At 47.3% G+C, this 14693-nt stretch overlaps 1 protein-coding gene and 1 non-coding gene across 3 annotated transcripts in view; one reads left to right on the plus strand and one right to left on the minus strand.

The window, feature by feature from the left end:
* The first annotated feature begins 3310 nt into the window (after positions 1-3310).
* Positions 3311-3395, plus strand: TRNAP-UGG (transfer RNA proline (anticodon UGG)). The gene has a single exon. It is a non-coding gene; the product is annotated as a tRNA-Pro (tRNA).
* Positions 3396-11581: 8186 nt separating this feature from the next.
* MAG (myelin associated glycoprotein) overlaps positions 11582-14693 on the minus strand; it is a 14342-nt gene continuing 11230 nt past the window's right edge. The window contains exons 7-11 of one of the 2 annotated variants that reach the window (XM_077773731.1): positions 14210-14497; positions 13775-13871; positions 13017-13116; positions 12752-12790; positions 12042-12105 (exon numbers count right to left, since the gene is read on the minus strand). In XM_077773731.1, the coding sequence (XP_077629857.1) occupies positions 12764-12790; positions 13017-13116; positions 13775-13871; positions 14210-14497 (512 nt within the window). In that variant the 3' untranslated portion in view covers positions 12042-12105; positions 12752-12763. Of the gene's footprint in view, positions 12106-12751; positions 12791-13016; positions 13117-13774; positions 13872-14209; positions 14498-14693 lie in introns of both variants that reach the window. The other variant, XM_077773730.1, reaches the window with a different exon arrangement.

Below are 14693 nucleotides of genomic sequence, written 5' to 3' on the forward strand. Positions count from 1 at the left end.
CTAAGAGAGTAGATCTTAAAAGAAAAAAATTGTAACTATGTGTGGTGATGATGGATGTTAAGTAGACTTATTGTGGTGATCATTTCACAATATATACAAATACTGAATCATGTACACTTGAAACTAATATTGTATGTCAATAATATCTTAATTTAAGAAAAATAGACTTCAGAACAAAGAAAATTACCAAAGCTAGGGAGGAATGTTATAAGAAAAGGGTCAATCCACCAAGAAGACCTAGCAATGCTAAATGTGTGTGTGTACCAAACAAAAAAGCTAAAAAATATATGAAACAAAAACCAATAGAAAATAAAGTAGAAATAGACAAAGCCACAATTATAGTTGGAACTTTAGCATCCTTCCCTCAAAATGATAGAGCAACTAGACATAGAATCAGCAAGGATATATAAGAACTCAAGAATACACGTCAACCAACAGGATCTAGTTGAAGCCCAACTGACAGAATACATATTCTTTTCAAGAACCCATGGGAACATATACCAAGATAAACCAAATTTAGGGCTATACAACAAGACTTAGAAACTTTGAAATAATTGAAATCTTGTAGAGTACATTCTTTAACCATAAAAGAAAAATACAGATAACAGAGAACATAACAAAAAAATCTCTGAAGGCTTGGAAACTAAACAGCACACTTATAAATAATATTTGGGTCAAGGAAGAAATCTCAAGCGAAATATAAAAAATACATTGAACTGGGGTGCCTGGGTGGCTCAGTCGGTTAAGCGTCCAACTTCGGCTCAAGTCATGATCATACGGTTCATGGGTTTGAGCCCCGCGTCGGGCTCTGTGCTGACAGCTCAGAGCCTGGAGCCTGCTTCAGATTCTGTGTCTCCTTTTCTCTCTGCTTCTCCTCTACTCATGCTCTGTCTCTCTCTCCTTCAAAAATAAACATTAAAAAAAAATTTTTAAATACATTGAACGGGGCGCCTGGGTGGCTTAGTCGGTTAAGCGTCCGACTTTCGCTTAGGTCATGATCTCGCAGTTCGTGGGTTCGAGCCCCGTGTCGGGCTCTGTGCTGACTGCCAGCTCAGAGCCTGGAGCCTGTTTCAGTCTGTGACTCCCTCTCTCTCTGACCCTCCCCTGCTCACACTGTCTCTCTCTCTCTCTCCTAGAAATAAATAAAACATTAAAAAAAATAAAAAATAAAAATACATTGAACTGAAAGAAAATGAAAACAAAACTTAACAAATTTTGTGGGACACAGCTAAGCACAGGAGGGAAATTTATAGAACTAAAGGGTTACATTAAAAGAAGAAAAGCCTCAAGTCAATAATAAAAGTTTCCATCTCCAGAAGCTAGAAAATAAGAGAAAAATAAACCCAAAGCAAGGATAAGGGAGGAAATAATATACATAAAGGCAGAAATCAATGAAACTGAAACATAGAAATAATAGGGAAAATTAAATATCTATTTCAGTGACTAGACCAATAAAATTGACAAATCTCTAGCAAGGCTGACAAAAAAAAGAGAGAGGTCAAATTGCTAACATTAAGAATGAATGGGGGGTGGGGGCGCCTGGGTGGCTCAGTCAGTTAAGTGGCTGAATCTTGATTTTGGCTCAGGTGATGATCGCATGGTCCATGGGATCAAGCTCTGGGCTGCTTTGGATTCTCTCTTTCTGTGTCCCTACCCTACTTAAGTGCGCACGCAAGCATGCTTTGTCTGTCTCTAAATAAATAAATAAACTTAAAAATAATGAAATGGGATACCTCTATAGGTCCTGCAGACATCAAAAAGGTAATAAGGGAATAGTATGAACAACTCTATGCACATGAATTTCAAAACTTAGATTAAATGGATCAATTCCTTAAAAAGTAAAAACTACCACAATTATCCAGAGGTCAGTTAGGTAATTTGAATAGCCCTATAACTACTGAAATAATTTAAAACGTGAAAAAGAAATCTCCAGGCACATATGGCTTAATTGGAGAATTCTACCCAATGTTTAAAGAAGTAACACCAATTTTACATAATATCCAGAAAACAGTAAGAGGGAATACTTGTCAACTCATTCTACGAAACCAGTATTACCCTGAAACAAGCAAACAAACAAAAAGACAAAGACAGCACAAAAGAAGACTACAGACCAATATTCCTCATGACTATAGAGGCAAAAAATTTTACCAAAATATTAGCAGATGGAATTCAGCACTATATAAAAAGAATTATATACTATGACCAAATGAAGGTTATCGCAGGGATGCAAGTCTGGTTCAATATTTGAAAATCAAACAATGTCATCTTATATTAATAGGATAAACAAGAAAAGTCACATGATTGTATAAATTGTTGCAGAAATTTTGACAAAATCCAACACCCATTCACGATGAAAACTCTCTGAGAACTAGGAATAGAGAGGAAATTCCTCCACTTGATAATCTACAACTAACTAAAAACAACTAAAACTAGCATATCAAAACTGTAAGACTGACTATTTTCCGCCCTAAGACTGGGAACCAGGCAAAGATGTCTAACACCACTGTACTTAATATAATAGCACTGGAAATTCAGCAAGGTTGCAGAATACAAAATCAACAGAAAAATTAGTCATTTACTCACTCTTTTAATACTGACAATGAACATGTGGAAACTGAAATGTAAAATACAATTCCATTTATAATGGCTTGTTATAAAGACATAATTAGATGTAATAAATCTAACAAGACACATATAAGACTTGTATACTGAAAATGACAAAACACTGCTGAAAAAAATAAAAGAAGACCGAAATAAATACTATATTCATGAACTGGAAGACTAAACATAATAACAATGTCAATTCTCCCCAAATTGATTAAACAGATTTAATGCATTTACTTTCTTTTTTATTTTTTTTATGTCTTTATTTTGAGAGACAGAGACAGAGAGCGAGCAGGGGAAGGGCAGAAAGAGAGGGAAACATAGAATCCAAAGTAGGCTCCAGGTTCTGAGCTGTCAGCACAGAGCCCGACACAGAGCTCGACCCCACGGACTGTGAGTCATGACCTGAGCCAAAGTCAGACGCTTAAGCGACTGAGCCACCCAGGTGCCCCTAATGCAATTACTTTCAAAATCCCAGCAAAAATGTTTGTAGCTATAGACAAGATTATTCTTTTTTTTGTTTTTTTAATGTTTATTTTGAGAGAGAGAAAGAGAAAGTGTGAGTGGGGTAGGGGCACAGAGAGAAAGGAAGAGAGAGAATCCCAAGCAGCCTCCGTGTTGTCGTGCAGAGCCCAATATGGGACTCAATCTCACAAAGCATGAGATCATGACCTGAGCCAAAAACCAAGAGTCAGACACTTGGGGCGCCTGGGTGGCTCAGTCGGTTAAGCGTCTGACTTGGGCTCAGGTCATGATCTCACAGTTCGTGGGTTCAAGCCCCACGTCGGGCTCTGTGCTGACAGCTAGCTCAGAGCCTGGAGCCTGTTTCAGATTCTGTATCTCCCTCTCTCTCTGACTCTCCCCTGTTCATGCTGCCTCTCTCTCTCTCTCAGAAATAAATAAAACATTAAAAAAAAAAGTCAGACACTTAACTGACTGAGCCATCCAGGTGCCCCTAGACAAGATTATTCTAAAGTTTATGTAGCAAGACAGAGAACTAGAATAGGAAACATTTCCAAAAAAGAAGAATAAAGGGGTGGTCACTCTACCCTGATTTCAAAGCTTATTATAAAGTAATATGCAGTAATCAAAACTGTGTGGTATTGGTGGGGGGAATAAATACATAGATAACTGGACTAAAGAACCCAGAAATGACCCCAAACAAGTATGGGCAACTAATTTTTTATAAACTAATCCAATGGAAGAAACATCATCTTTTCAACAAATGGTGGTGGAGCGATTGGCTGCATTCATAAGCAAAACATGAACCTCAGTCCAAACTTCACACTTTATACAAAAATTAAAGTGGATTATAGATTTGTATGTGAAATATTAAACTATAAAACTTTTAGAAGGTAACATGAAGGGACGCCTGGGTGGCTCATTTGGTAAAGTGTCTCTCTCTCTCTCTTTTTTAGTTTTTTAAAAATATTTTATTTATTTTTGAGAGGGGGATAGAGACAGCATGAGCAGGGGAGGATCAGAGAGAGAGGGAGACACAGAATCTGAAGCAGGCTCCACACTCTGAGCTGTAAGCACAGGACCCAACGCGGGACTCAAACACATGAGCCACGAGATCATGATTTGAGCCGAAGTTGAACACTTAACCGACTGAACCAGCCAGGCATCTGACTCTCGATTTCAGCTCAGGTCATGATCTATAAATTGGACTTCATCAAAACTAAAAATCTGTGTTTGTTTTTGCTTTTGTTTTGCTCTGTGAAAGACCTTGTTAAGACAAGGAAAAAATCAACTACAGACTAGAAGAAAATATTTGCATATCTAGAATATATATATTATATATATATATATATATAAACTCAACATTTAAAAATCAATCATATTAGAAGGTGGTATTCATCCTAAAAATAAACCAAGAAGTTATTTTACCAGCAAAAATTAGTGTATTCGGGAATAACAGAAAATTGCATTTCAGGACATGCAATTGCATAGGCAAGTCCAACAAAGGAGAGGAACATTATTTTATGGACAAGAGGAAATTAAAATGGATTGTTTGGAATGAAAGTCCATTGGAGAAAAGCACAAGTTCAGCACGATGATGTTTCTCATCGGCTGAGTTGCAAGGGTGATTGATTTCTTGTAGGAGATGCAATGTATATCTTTCCCCTGTTGGGTCCTGTAATTGAGGATTCTTCCGTGTTGTTGATTCTTCTTTTGGGGTCGGTAATTGACAGTTCTTCCTGTAATTGACATTGAGTGGTATGGCTCCCCTTTCTAACCTCCCCTGCTCCATTTTAGTGAAGCTTTCTTTTATTAATTTTCACAATGGGCAAAAGATAGGAGGGGACATTTCACTAAAGATAATCGTATAAAAAGACGTTCAACAATCACTGGCCTTTAGGGAGATGCACTGGCCTTAAGATAACAATGAGGTAATGCTACTACACATCTATTAGATAGCTAAAAGTAAAAATAGTGGTAATACCAAATGCTAGAAAGGGTGTGCAGTAACTGAATCTTTTCTATGTTCCTAATAGGAGTGTAGAATTGTCCAGCCACTTTGGAAAACACTCTCAAAACAGTTCCTCAGAAGGTTAAACATAGAATTACCATATAACTCTATACTTGAACTCCTTGGTATATACCCAAGAGTAAAACATATCCACCCAGAAATTTGAACACATATGTTCATAGTGACATTATTCATCAAAAACAAAAAGGAACAACCCAGGTGTCCATCAAATGGTGAAGAAAATATGGTATATGATGAAATATTTGGCAATAAAAAGAAATAAAATACTGATAGATGCTACCACATGGATGAAGATGGAAACATTAAGTGAAAAAAGCCAATCATAAAAGACCACATATTGTATGATTCTGTTTACATGAAATGTCTAGAAAAGGAAAATCCACAGAGATGTAAAGTAGAGTTAATTGTTGCCTAGGGTTGAGAGGAAATGGGGGGAGATTGCTAATGGACATAGGTTTATTTTGGGGGTGATGAAATGTTCTAATATTGATTGCAGTTAGGGGGTCCCTGGCTGGCTCAGGCAGTAGAGCATACAACTGTTGATATTTGGGTCATGAGTTCGAGCCCCACATGTGGTGTGGAGTTTACTTAAAACATTTTAAAATTGTGGTGACGGCTGCACAACTCTGTGAATATACATAAAACCACTGAAGTATACACTTTAAGTAAGTGGATTGAATGGGGAATTAGAAAACGGGCAAAAGTCATGCAGAGACTTTTCACCGAAGACAAACGTTTCACAGACGGCAAATAAGCACATAAAAAGATGTTCAACATCACTGGCCATTAGTAAAATGCAAATCAAGACCCTGATATCACTACATACCTATCAGAACAGCCAAAATAAAAAGTAATGACAATAAAAACCACATGCTGGTGATGATACAGTGAAACTGGATCATTCATACATTGCTGGTGGGAATGTAAAATGGTACAGCCACTACGGAAAATAGACGGTGAGTTTCTTGGAAAAATGAACAAAACGCACCTACCATATCACTTAGCAATTGCATTCCTAGGCGTTTATCACCAAGAAATGAAAACCTATGTCCACACAAAAACATTAAAACCATTGTTCATGGCAGCTTTATTTGTAATAGCCAAAAACTGGCAAGAACCAGCACGTCATGTAGGTGAATGCTAAAATGTGACCCAGCCATACCATGGAGTAGTAATAGCAGAGAACAAGGTATTGATACACACAACTTGAATGATTCTGAAGGGCATCGTACTGAGTAAGAAAAAAAAGTCAGCCTCAAAAGGTCACATACCATATGATTCCTCGTATGTAACAGATCAAATAAAATGACAAAATGATAGAGATGAAAAACAGATTACTGGTTGCCAGGGGCAAAGGGAAGTGGGTATGACTACAAGGGACGTCCTTGTGGTAAGGGAGTAATTCTGGATCTTGATTGCAGTGATAGTCACATAAATCTAGACGTGTGATAAAAGGACTCGGAACTGTACACACACACTATACTAATGTCACACTCTTGGTTTTGATACTGTACCATAATTACGGAAGATATGGGCACACCAGACCTCTGTTTTATCTGTGCAACTTCCTGTGAATCTATAATTATTTCAAAATAAAAAGTTCTATTTTTGCAACTTCCTGTGATTCTATAATTATTTCAAAATAAAAATTAAAATCCCCAGCAATCTCAATGGGGGCTCCGCCTGGGGGACAGGGTCCCAATGGGGACTTAAATCCCTGATCATCACCTAGAAGGAGGGCCTGAGGCCTCTGCTGCCATAAGTCCAGCCATTGCTCACCGGCTTGTAACAGGAGGAACCTGGGCAATAGGCTCACGGATGTGCCTCGATTTCTGGAGACCAAGGGCTTACGGAGAAGGCCAGGGTAGAAGCAGAACTCTGTGACTTTGGTGCCTTCACTCTTCTTTCCATCTTTTCCTCCACAGAGGTAGATGGTCTCTATTTTGGGTGGCCAAGTGTTCTAAATACTCTCTGCATTTATCAGCGATTCCTTCCTGTTGATGATTCTTCCAATGGGGCCTGTAATTGACAATTCTTCCTGGAATTGACATTGGGTGATGTGCCGCTCCTTCTATGGTGGATGGCCACCATTTTGGGTGACATTCCCTCTGGGGAAGCAGTGGAGCCGGGCAACTAGCTGCTACTGTGAGCCCTATCACTTCCCACCTGGCCATGTTCTCCCCTGGGGCCCCCTCCCCAGGACCATAAGATGAGGATAGTGATAACGCCTTCCTCACAGGCTTAGTGAGGTCACCCCTATGCACAGCTTATGACAAGCATGTGGTAAACAGACCTGGTTTCAGATCCCAGTGCTACCAATTATCAGTTGTGACATTCCTCAGTTTCCTTTCGAAGGGAGATGACGATATTGGCGGTACTGACCTCATGGGTGTGCTGTGAGAAATCACAGGCACGTAAAGTGCTTCACACAGTGGCTGTCATGAAAGGAGTGCTCTGCAAAAGTGAGCTGTTATTATTATGGATAGTATCACTGCTCGGCTTGACCAACACCCCATCTGTCACCTTGAGTTGGGGCTTGACAGACCCTTTGAGACTGCACTATTGTTTCCCTACCATTCCCCAGGGGAGATATTCCAGGCAGACCAAACTCTGAGGGTGGGTCTTCTGCTTGCCTCTGCCCTTCTCATGAGGCCTATGGGGCTGAGGTTGTCTCCTCCTGTCCAGGGAACAAGCTGGAGTTGACGGGGAGGAGGGTGGCAAAGAAAGAGGCTTGGCTGCTCCTGAGCAGTGCTGGGAGTCCCCAACCCCGGCCCAGGCTACCTTGGAGTAGCCAGCTCTGGCCTGGAGCCCTTTCATCGATAAGGAAAACAGAGCTGCCTGCCGCAGGTACCATCCTCAGGACAGGAATAGGGGCCACCAGGGATGGGTTGTCTCAGCCAGGAGAGACCTGGGAGGTGGCAGGAGAAGAGGAAAAAAGGTTGTGCATGCCATGACCCTGGCCCAGTGGCTGGGCATCTTCTTTCCTACACGTGGCAGCCTGTCCCTGCCAACATGAGATCTACCCTAGCCCAGCCAGACGTCATCCTGTGCATCTGTCCCCATCTCTCTCAGTCATTGTGTCATGGGTTCTGACTCTTCCTCAGCTTGTAATTTCCCAAGAGAGGGGTGCCATTAGCCTTTCCTGTTGACGTGCCCAGAGTAGAGCACACTTGTGTTCTCCGTGAACTTGTTCCTTTCACCGTCTTCGGGAGCTGAGAAGGAGGCTCTCTTGCACTCCTTTCTCTCCCTCTCCCTCCAGCACCAGCAAGCTCCATCATTTCCTCTTACGACAGAGGTCTTGACCTGTCCCTTCTCACCATCTCTACTTCCTCCCTCTTGGCCTCCTGGGCCCTCTCCCCTCAGCTGCCAGCAGGGTCTTAGACACCTCAGCCCCTCCCTAACATTCCTCTGTGTGTAATCTTCCAGGGACACCTCAGTTCATTCAAATAAAAGCCCAAGTCCGAACTGTCCCTCTGTGATCAGGCTTCCTTGGGCAACTGTCCTGGCTCACCAACCCCCTTCCAGTCTTGCTGGTTTCCTTCTTGTTCCTAAACATAACAAGTACATTCCCAGCCTGAGCCTTTGCACCTGATCTTGGCTTTTCCCTGGATCCACATTCCCCAGAAATGGACAGAATCCCCTCCCTCACTTCCTTCTGTTCTCTTCTCAAATAACCTCTTTCTAAGATGACAGCCTTACCCAGCACATTCTGTCCAATCTCACTCAGTTTCCTTCTCACTTGCTCACTCTCTAACGAGCACTTGTTTGACTGATTGTCATCTGTCTCTTCCACAGAATGTCAGCCTCACGAAGTCGGAGTTTCTTCTTGGTCACTGTGATATCTCTGGAGCCCAGCATAGGTGCTCAGTAGGCACATAATAGGTGCTCAGTAACCATGTGTCAAAGGACGAGATGAATTCTGGGGGGGTCCAGGAGAGGGGTAAAGTGTGATATCCCAAATTCTGGTCCTCCTTGGATGTCATCACTGAATGTTAGTATCTCCTAAGAGATGGTCTTTGTATCAGATCACTTTGTTTTTCCTAAACTTCAGAGGTTTGCCTATGACCTTCAGGACTTTTGTCCTGTCTGTCCTTTATTTCATTTATCTCTTTAAACCAATTCACCTGATTGATTTTTTTAAATTATTTTAGAGAGCGAGAATGGGCAGCATGACTGGGGGAAAGAGGCAGAAGGTGAGAAAGAGAGAAGGAATCTTAACCAGGCTCTATGCTCAGCACAGAGCCTGATGTGGGACTTGATCTCACGAAACCATGAGATCATGACCTGAGCCACAATCAGGAGTTGGATGCTTACTCAACTGAGCCACCCAGGCACCTCCACTTGACTGATTTTTTTAAAACTTAGCCTCTGCCTAAGCTTTTATTAAACAAACAAACAAACAAAACAATCACCAGTTTGGTATGTTGCTTTCCTTTTGTTCTGATATATGCTAAATATGAAATGTAAGTATTAATGTCTAAGTTGCTCTCCATTCATCCTGGGATCACTTGGCTTGTCAGCATGGTGCTGAGGCAGCGCTTTGGGCAGCACAGGGTTACTCCAGTCCCTCATTATTAACACTGCTCTGCTCCTCGGGGCGAAGTCCTTAGGGGCTTTCCTACCAGCCCAGACCTGCTGGAGCCAGAGTCTGTTGTCAGAGGACAGGTGTGTCAGGGTGGGGTCCCTGCGTGTGCACTGGAGGTCTGGTTGAAACTTCCCCTATAGCTCCTGTGAAGCTTCTACGATCCTCTGCCTCATCCTCCACCACTCTCCATCCTTACTTTCAGCTCCTGGGATCTTGCCAAATATGTTTCCACTTGGAGCCTTCACACACAGTGTCCCTGTGAGAGTTTCCTGTCATTGGGATGCTTCCCCTGACCCCTGAGGCACACTTCTGTCCTGTGCTCTAAAGGCCCCCTTGCACTTCTCTTGGGAGCAGGTGTCACCAATGGCAGTCAGGCATTATATATGAGGTCATTTGTTCAAGACCAAGAGAACTCCGGGAGGAAGGGGCTCAGGCAGGCCTCGGGGTCAGTCCCCTCCCCACCGCTCACAGCCCCACGACCACCCACAGCCCTTTCTTGCACCTGCAAGGGGACTTGCCATTCTAGCTGGAGGCGGCTTCATCACTTTCCCTCCCAACATGGTTTGGTTAGTCCTGCCTCTCAGCCTTGACTTTGACCTCTGTGGTATCCTCTGCCTTCTTCAGAAACCAGGGGAGAACAGCCCGGCCCAGTGCCTGCACCCAAATTGCAGCTCAGCTCTATCCTCACAGCTTCCGTTCCGTGAACTCTCATTGCTTCTCACCAAGATGGCGGAGTGCACAGTGGAGGGAGCCTGGCTCTGGGCTCAAGCTGGGGCTATACAGCGACCAGCTGGGGGACCTCAAGGAAGTGATTTAACCTTCGTGCCTCAGCTCCCCTAGATTCCCAAACATCAATGCATCAGAATCACCTGGAGGACTCATCAAAACACAGACTGCCGCCCTCACCCCCCCGGCCCCACCCCGAACTTTTAGTTCCTACGGACTGACGCGGGGCCTTGAGGATGTGCCTTTCTAACAGGTTCCCAGGTGACGCTTATGCTGCTGGTACAGGGACCATGTGAGAGCCATTGTCATACTTGTTAGGGAAGGTAAGTGGAGATTAATTAACGTAAATCAAGTGGAACCATGTGGCATATAGTAAGCACTCAACAACTCTTAGTTACTGACACCATTCATACCAGAGAGTCTAGCCCTCTTCACATTCCCAACAGGGGTTATGGAAAAAGAAAAACTGAGCCCAGGGCCTGGCCACTCCATTTCCAAGCCCCTGGACCCTGGGGAAACCACCTCGCTTCTCTGAGCCACAGCGTTTTTATCTTCTAGCCATTCCCAGGATAGCCTGAGCTTCTCGATGGGGCATGGTCCACAGCTGATGCCTAATTAATGTTTCTTGAACCAAATGAGTGAGGTGGGAAAGGCTGAAGCTGCAGAGTGTGGCACAAATGAGGGGGGAGGCAGTCAAACCAACACAGGCTCATTAAACAGTGAGATCTGCGGTCACCCTAACCTGCAGAGCACAGGAGGGAATGTCAGTGAGTGAAGGGGCCAGACTCAGCTCACAGCCGCCAGCCCAGAGCAGTCGGCCTGGGCTCAGGGCTAGAATTCCTGGGCCCAGGGCCCCACACGGGGCCTTGCAGAGGGCAAGGAGGGCGACGGTAGGCTCTCCTAGGATGGATCGGGAATCATCAGGATCGCAGCACCTGGGTGGCTCAGTCGGTTAAGCGTCCAAATCTTGCTTTCTGCTCAGGTCACCACATCACAGCTCTGTGACACTGAGCTCCATGTGGGGCTCTGTGCTGACCGTGCAGAGCCTGCTTGGCATTCTCTCCCTCCCTCTCTCTCTCTCTCTCTGCTCCTCCCCCACTCACAATGTCTCTGTCTCTTTCAAAATAAATAAACCTTAAAAACTTAAAAAAGAAAAGTCATCAGTATCTAGATAGGTATTCGGATTCAGGGCATTTATTTCATGTCCTTCTGTACAGACCCTGGGGCGGGGTGTAGGGGCAGAAGACCAGGCAAGGGGCAGCAATAAATAACATGGACGGACAGACGGAGCTCCCCTCTGGACAGATGAGGTTAAAGGAGGTTAGAGAGGAGCCACAGTGAGGGGTGGGTGCTGGCAGGGCGGGGGACAGCTGGAAAGGAGGGGAGTCGAGCCCCCAGGACCTCACGGTCACCTGCCCCAGCCCTTTCCTGCCCCAACCCTCACCGCTCTGGGGAGCAAGGGAGCCCACAGCCAGTAGTGGCCGATGAGGGTTCCAAGGGAGGGGTGGCCACACCGGCTGCCCCCACCCCCTCACTTGACACGGATTTCAGCATACTCGGCCAGCTCCTCTGTCAGGGTGTAGCTGTCCTTGGTGGGCCGTTTTCCCAGGTCCGAGTGAGAATAGCTCAGGTCCAGCTCTGGGGGTTCCCCCCGAAGGCCCAGCAGCCTCCTCTCTGATCCCAGTCGCCTCTCGCTCTAGGAACAGAACCAGCCCATTAGGAGCGACTTCCAGAGGGTGCAGTTACTTGTGCCTGCATGGCCCCCGGGTTGAGTCCCAAAGCCCCTCGTGAATGAACCTCCTTTCTCAGTCCCCAGTTCCCACCCCAGGGCCTTTGCCCATGCCGGTGCCCCGACACACAACCACCTCCTCCATGCTAAGTGCGAAAGTCACCTACAAATTCAATTTCTCCAGAAAGTCCTCTTTAGCATAGGGATTTGAAGGGCACTGAGTCAACCCAGAGCATCTTCCCAGATTAAAGCCACCTAGTCGGGATCCCCCCTTTCCAAATATTTGTAAATGCCTGGCTCAGGGCGTCCTTCCCCTATGTCTCGGTCTGGTGCGGCTCCCCGCCTCAGGCTGGGAGCTCCTGCAGGTGGGACTCCGGCTTCCCTGCCACATGCCCCATCCTGGCCCCCACCCTTCGGACACAGACACAGGACAGCGGCCACAGACAGAAGGGAGCAGCAACAGGACAGAATAGACAAGGCCAGGAGTGCTGGGCAGGCCCGGACTTGACCGGAAGCCGTCCTGGATGCCTGGCAAGAACGTACACACATGCACGCCCGCCCCACAGCCCGACACGGGCCCAGAGGCGGGCACACTGAGGCCCCCGGAACCTACCTCCTGGGGCGCTCATTCCAGGGTAGAGACCTCTCTGGACTATTGGAGAAGGAAATGCAGTCATAGACCCGGGTGGGGCGGACAAGGTCCCCCTTCACAGCCGCAGCCAGCCCAGGTGCAGCCAGCCCGCTGCACTTCCTCCCTGCCCCTTCCGAGCGGCCAGCCTCCATGCTGCCCCTTGGCCCCCCAGGCTCTCCCAGGCCCTCCGTGTCCCTGGCACCCGGGTCCTCCAGCTAAGCTGGAGCCACAGGCGCCTGGCCCTCACCTCATACTTCTCTGGCGCCCCAGAGATGCGGAAGTCACTGCTGAACAGGACCGGAGGGTTGTCCCCCGCCGAGAAGCTGGGGCTCTCTGTCACATTCTTTCTGCAGGGCAGGACATGTCAGTCCCTGTCCCTTCCATTTCTGCACCCCAGCTACCTTAGGAGTTTCACTCAAGGAACCCCACAGTTGTTCCCAGCCTTCTCTCTAACACGGGGCAGATGGCCTCTTCAGAATGACCAGCCTCTTCCTGTCCCCCACTGCCCACCCACCCCCCCCCCCCGGCCCCNTCAGGTGCTCGGGCCCCGTCACCCCGTCTTCTGCCAGGATGTGGTACAGAAAGATTAGCCCACTCTCGGGAGAGCTGCTGTGCGTGTGCCACAAGGCAGAGAAAGGGCACAGTTGTGGCAGGCGGGTGTGGCTTGGGACTGAGGGGGGAGCNCCCCCCCCCGGCCCCATCACACCACGGCCTGTGCAGAAGGAGGGCTCCTAGAGGGCAGGAGGCCACAGCAGAGAACATGGAGGACAGGGACCCATCAGGGCAATGTGGCCTCCCGGGCACTGGCATGCCTGGAATGGCAGTGGCTCGTGCTTGCGGGAGCCTCCCTCCTCCATCCTTCCAAACGGTCTGGGAGCAGAGTCCACCCTCCCACACACAGACAGGGCGGCCCTCCTTCGCCTACCCGCAGCCTCTAACTGCCTCCCCGCCTCCCTAGCCCCGGGAGACTCCCCACCCCCAGATGAGTCCCCGCAGGCCACTCACTTTCTCCGTGTCTGGGTAATGTAGCAGACGATGGCAATTAGGATGGCAAAGGCGACCACGGCTCCCACGGGGCCGATCTTGGCCCACATCAGGCGGTCTGAGGGTAGAAGACCCAGGGCCCCTCAGGGCTGGTGGGGGTAGTGAGGACACCCGGGTTCTTAGGAGCCAGGCCAGGGCAGAGGTGATAGTGAAAATATTCACATAGCTGGTGTGTCCTTGCACTGACTGCCTGGCCTGGAGGGCTTAGCTGCTGGAGGGCCAGGAGAGGACGCAGTAGAGCACAGGCAAACTCAGGGCAGCCCCTCCTTGTCACCCGGAAAGGGCATCTTTACCACTCGATCAAGCCGCATGCTCGATAGGCCTTGGGAGGGCAGCTTGGGTCCAAGAGAACCCCCTCCTTCCCCGTGGCTCCCAGCCCCAGACCGCCCCACTCACGGGCTCCCTGGAAAGGCAGCTCCAGGCTCTTGGTGCCATAGAGGTTGCGGGAGGTGCAGATGACCCGGGGCGGGGCCTGGGCCTGTCCCCGCAGCGTGAGGATGCTGGTGAGCAGGAGGCCGCTGCGCTCCGAGTACACGAACTCTCGCTCGGTCTCGTTCACGGTCACGTTGCGTGAGGGCAGCTCGAAGGCCACGGACGGCTCCGGGTTGGATTTCACCACGCACAGGCACTGCACTGTGTCCCGCGCCGCTGCACAGTGGGACTCCAGGAGGATCACAGGGGCGACTGCAGGGGCAAGAAAGACCAGGACTCAGGGGACCGGAGACTACCGAGGCTCAGCCTCGGGGGACTCCTTGGCGGACGGCCGAGGGCAGTGGTAGCTGCGTGTCCTCCTCTGCCAGATCTCTTGCACCCTCTCTAACTTTGTTTACCTTGTAAAACACAAATGAGATCATGATGCATCCCTACCACCCCCCCCCCC

Source organism: Crocuta crocuta, unplaced genomic scaffold (genome assembly GCF_008692635.1).
Source record: "Crocuta crocuta isolate KB4526 unplaced genomic scaffold, BGI_CrCroc_1.0 scaffold267, whole genome shotgun sequence".
NCBI classification, from domain to species: domain Eukaryota; kingdom Metazoa; phylum Chordata; class Mammalia; order Carnivora; family Hyaenidae; genus Crocuta; species Crocuta crocuta.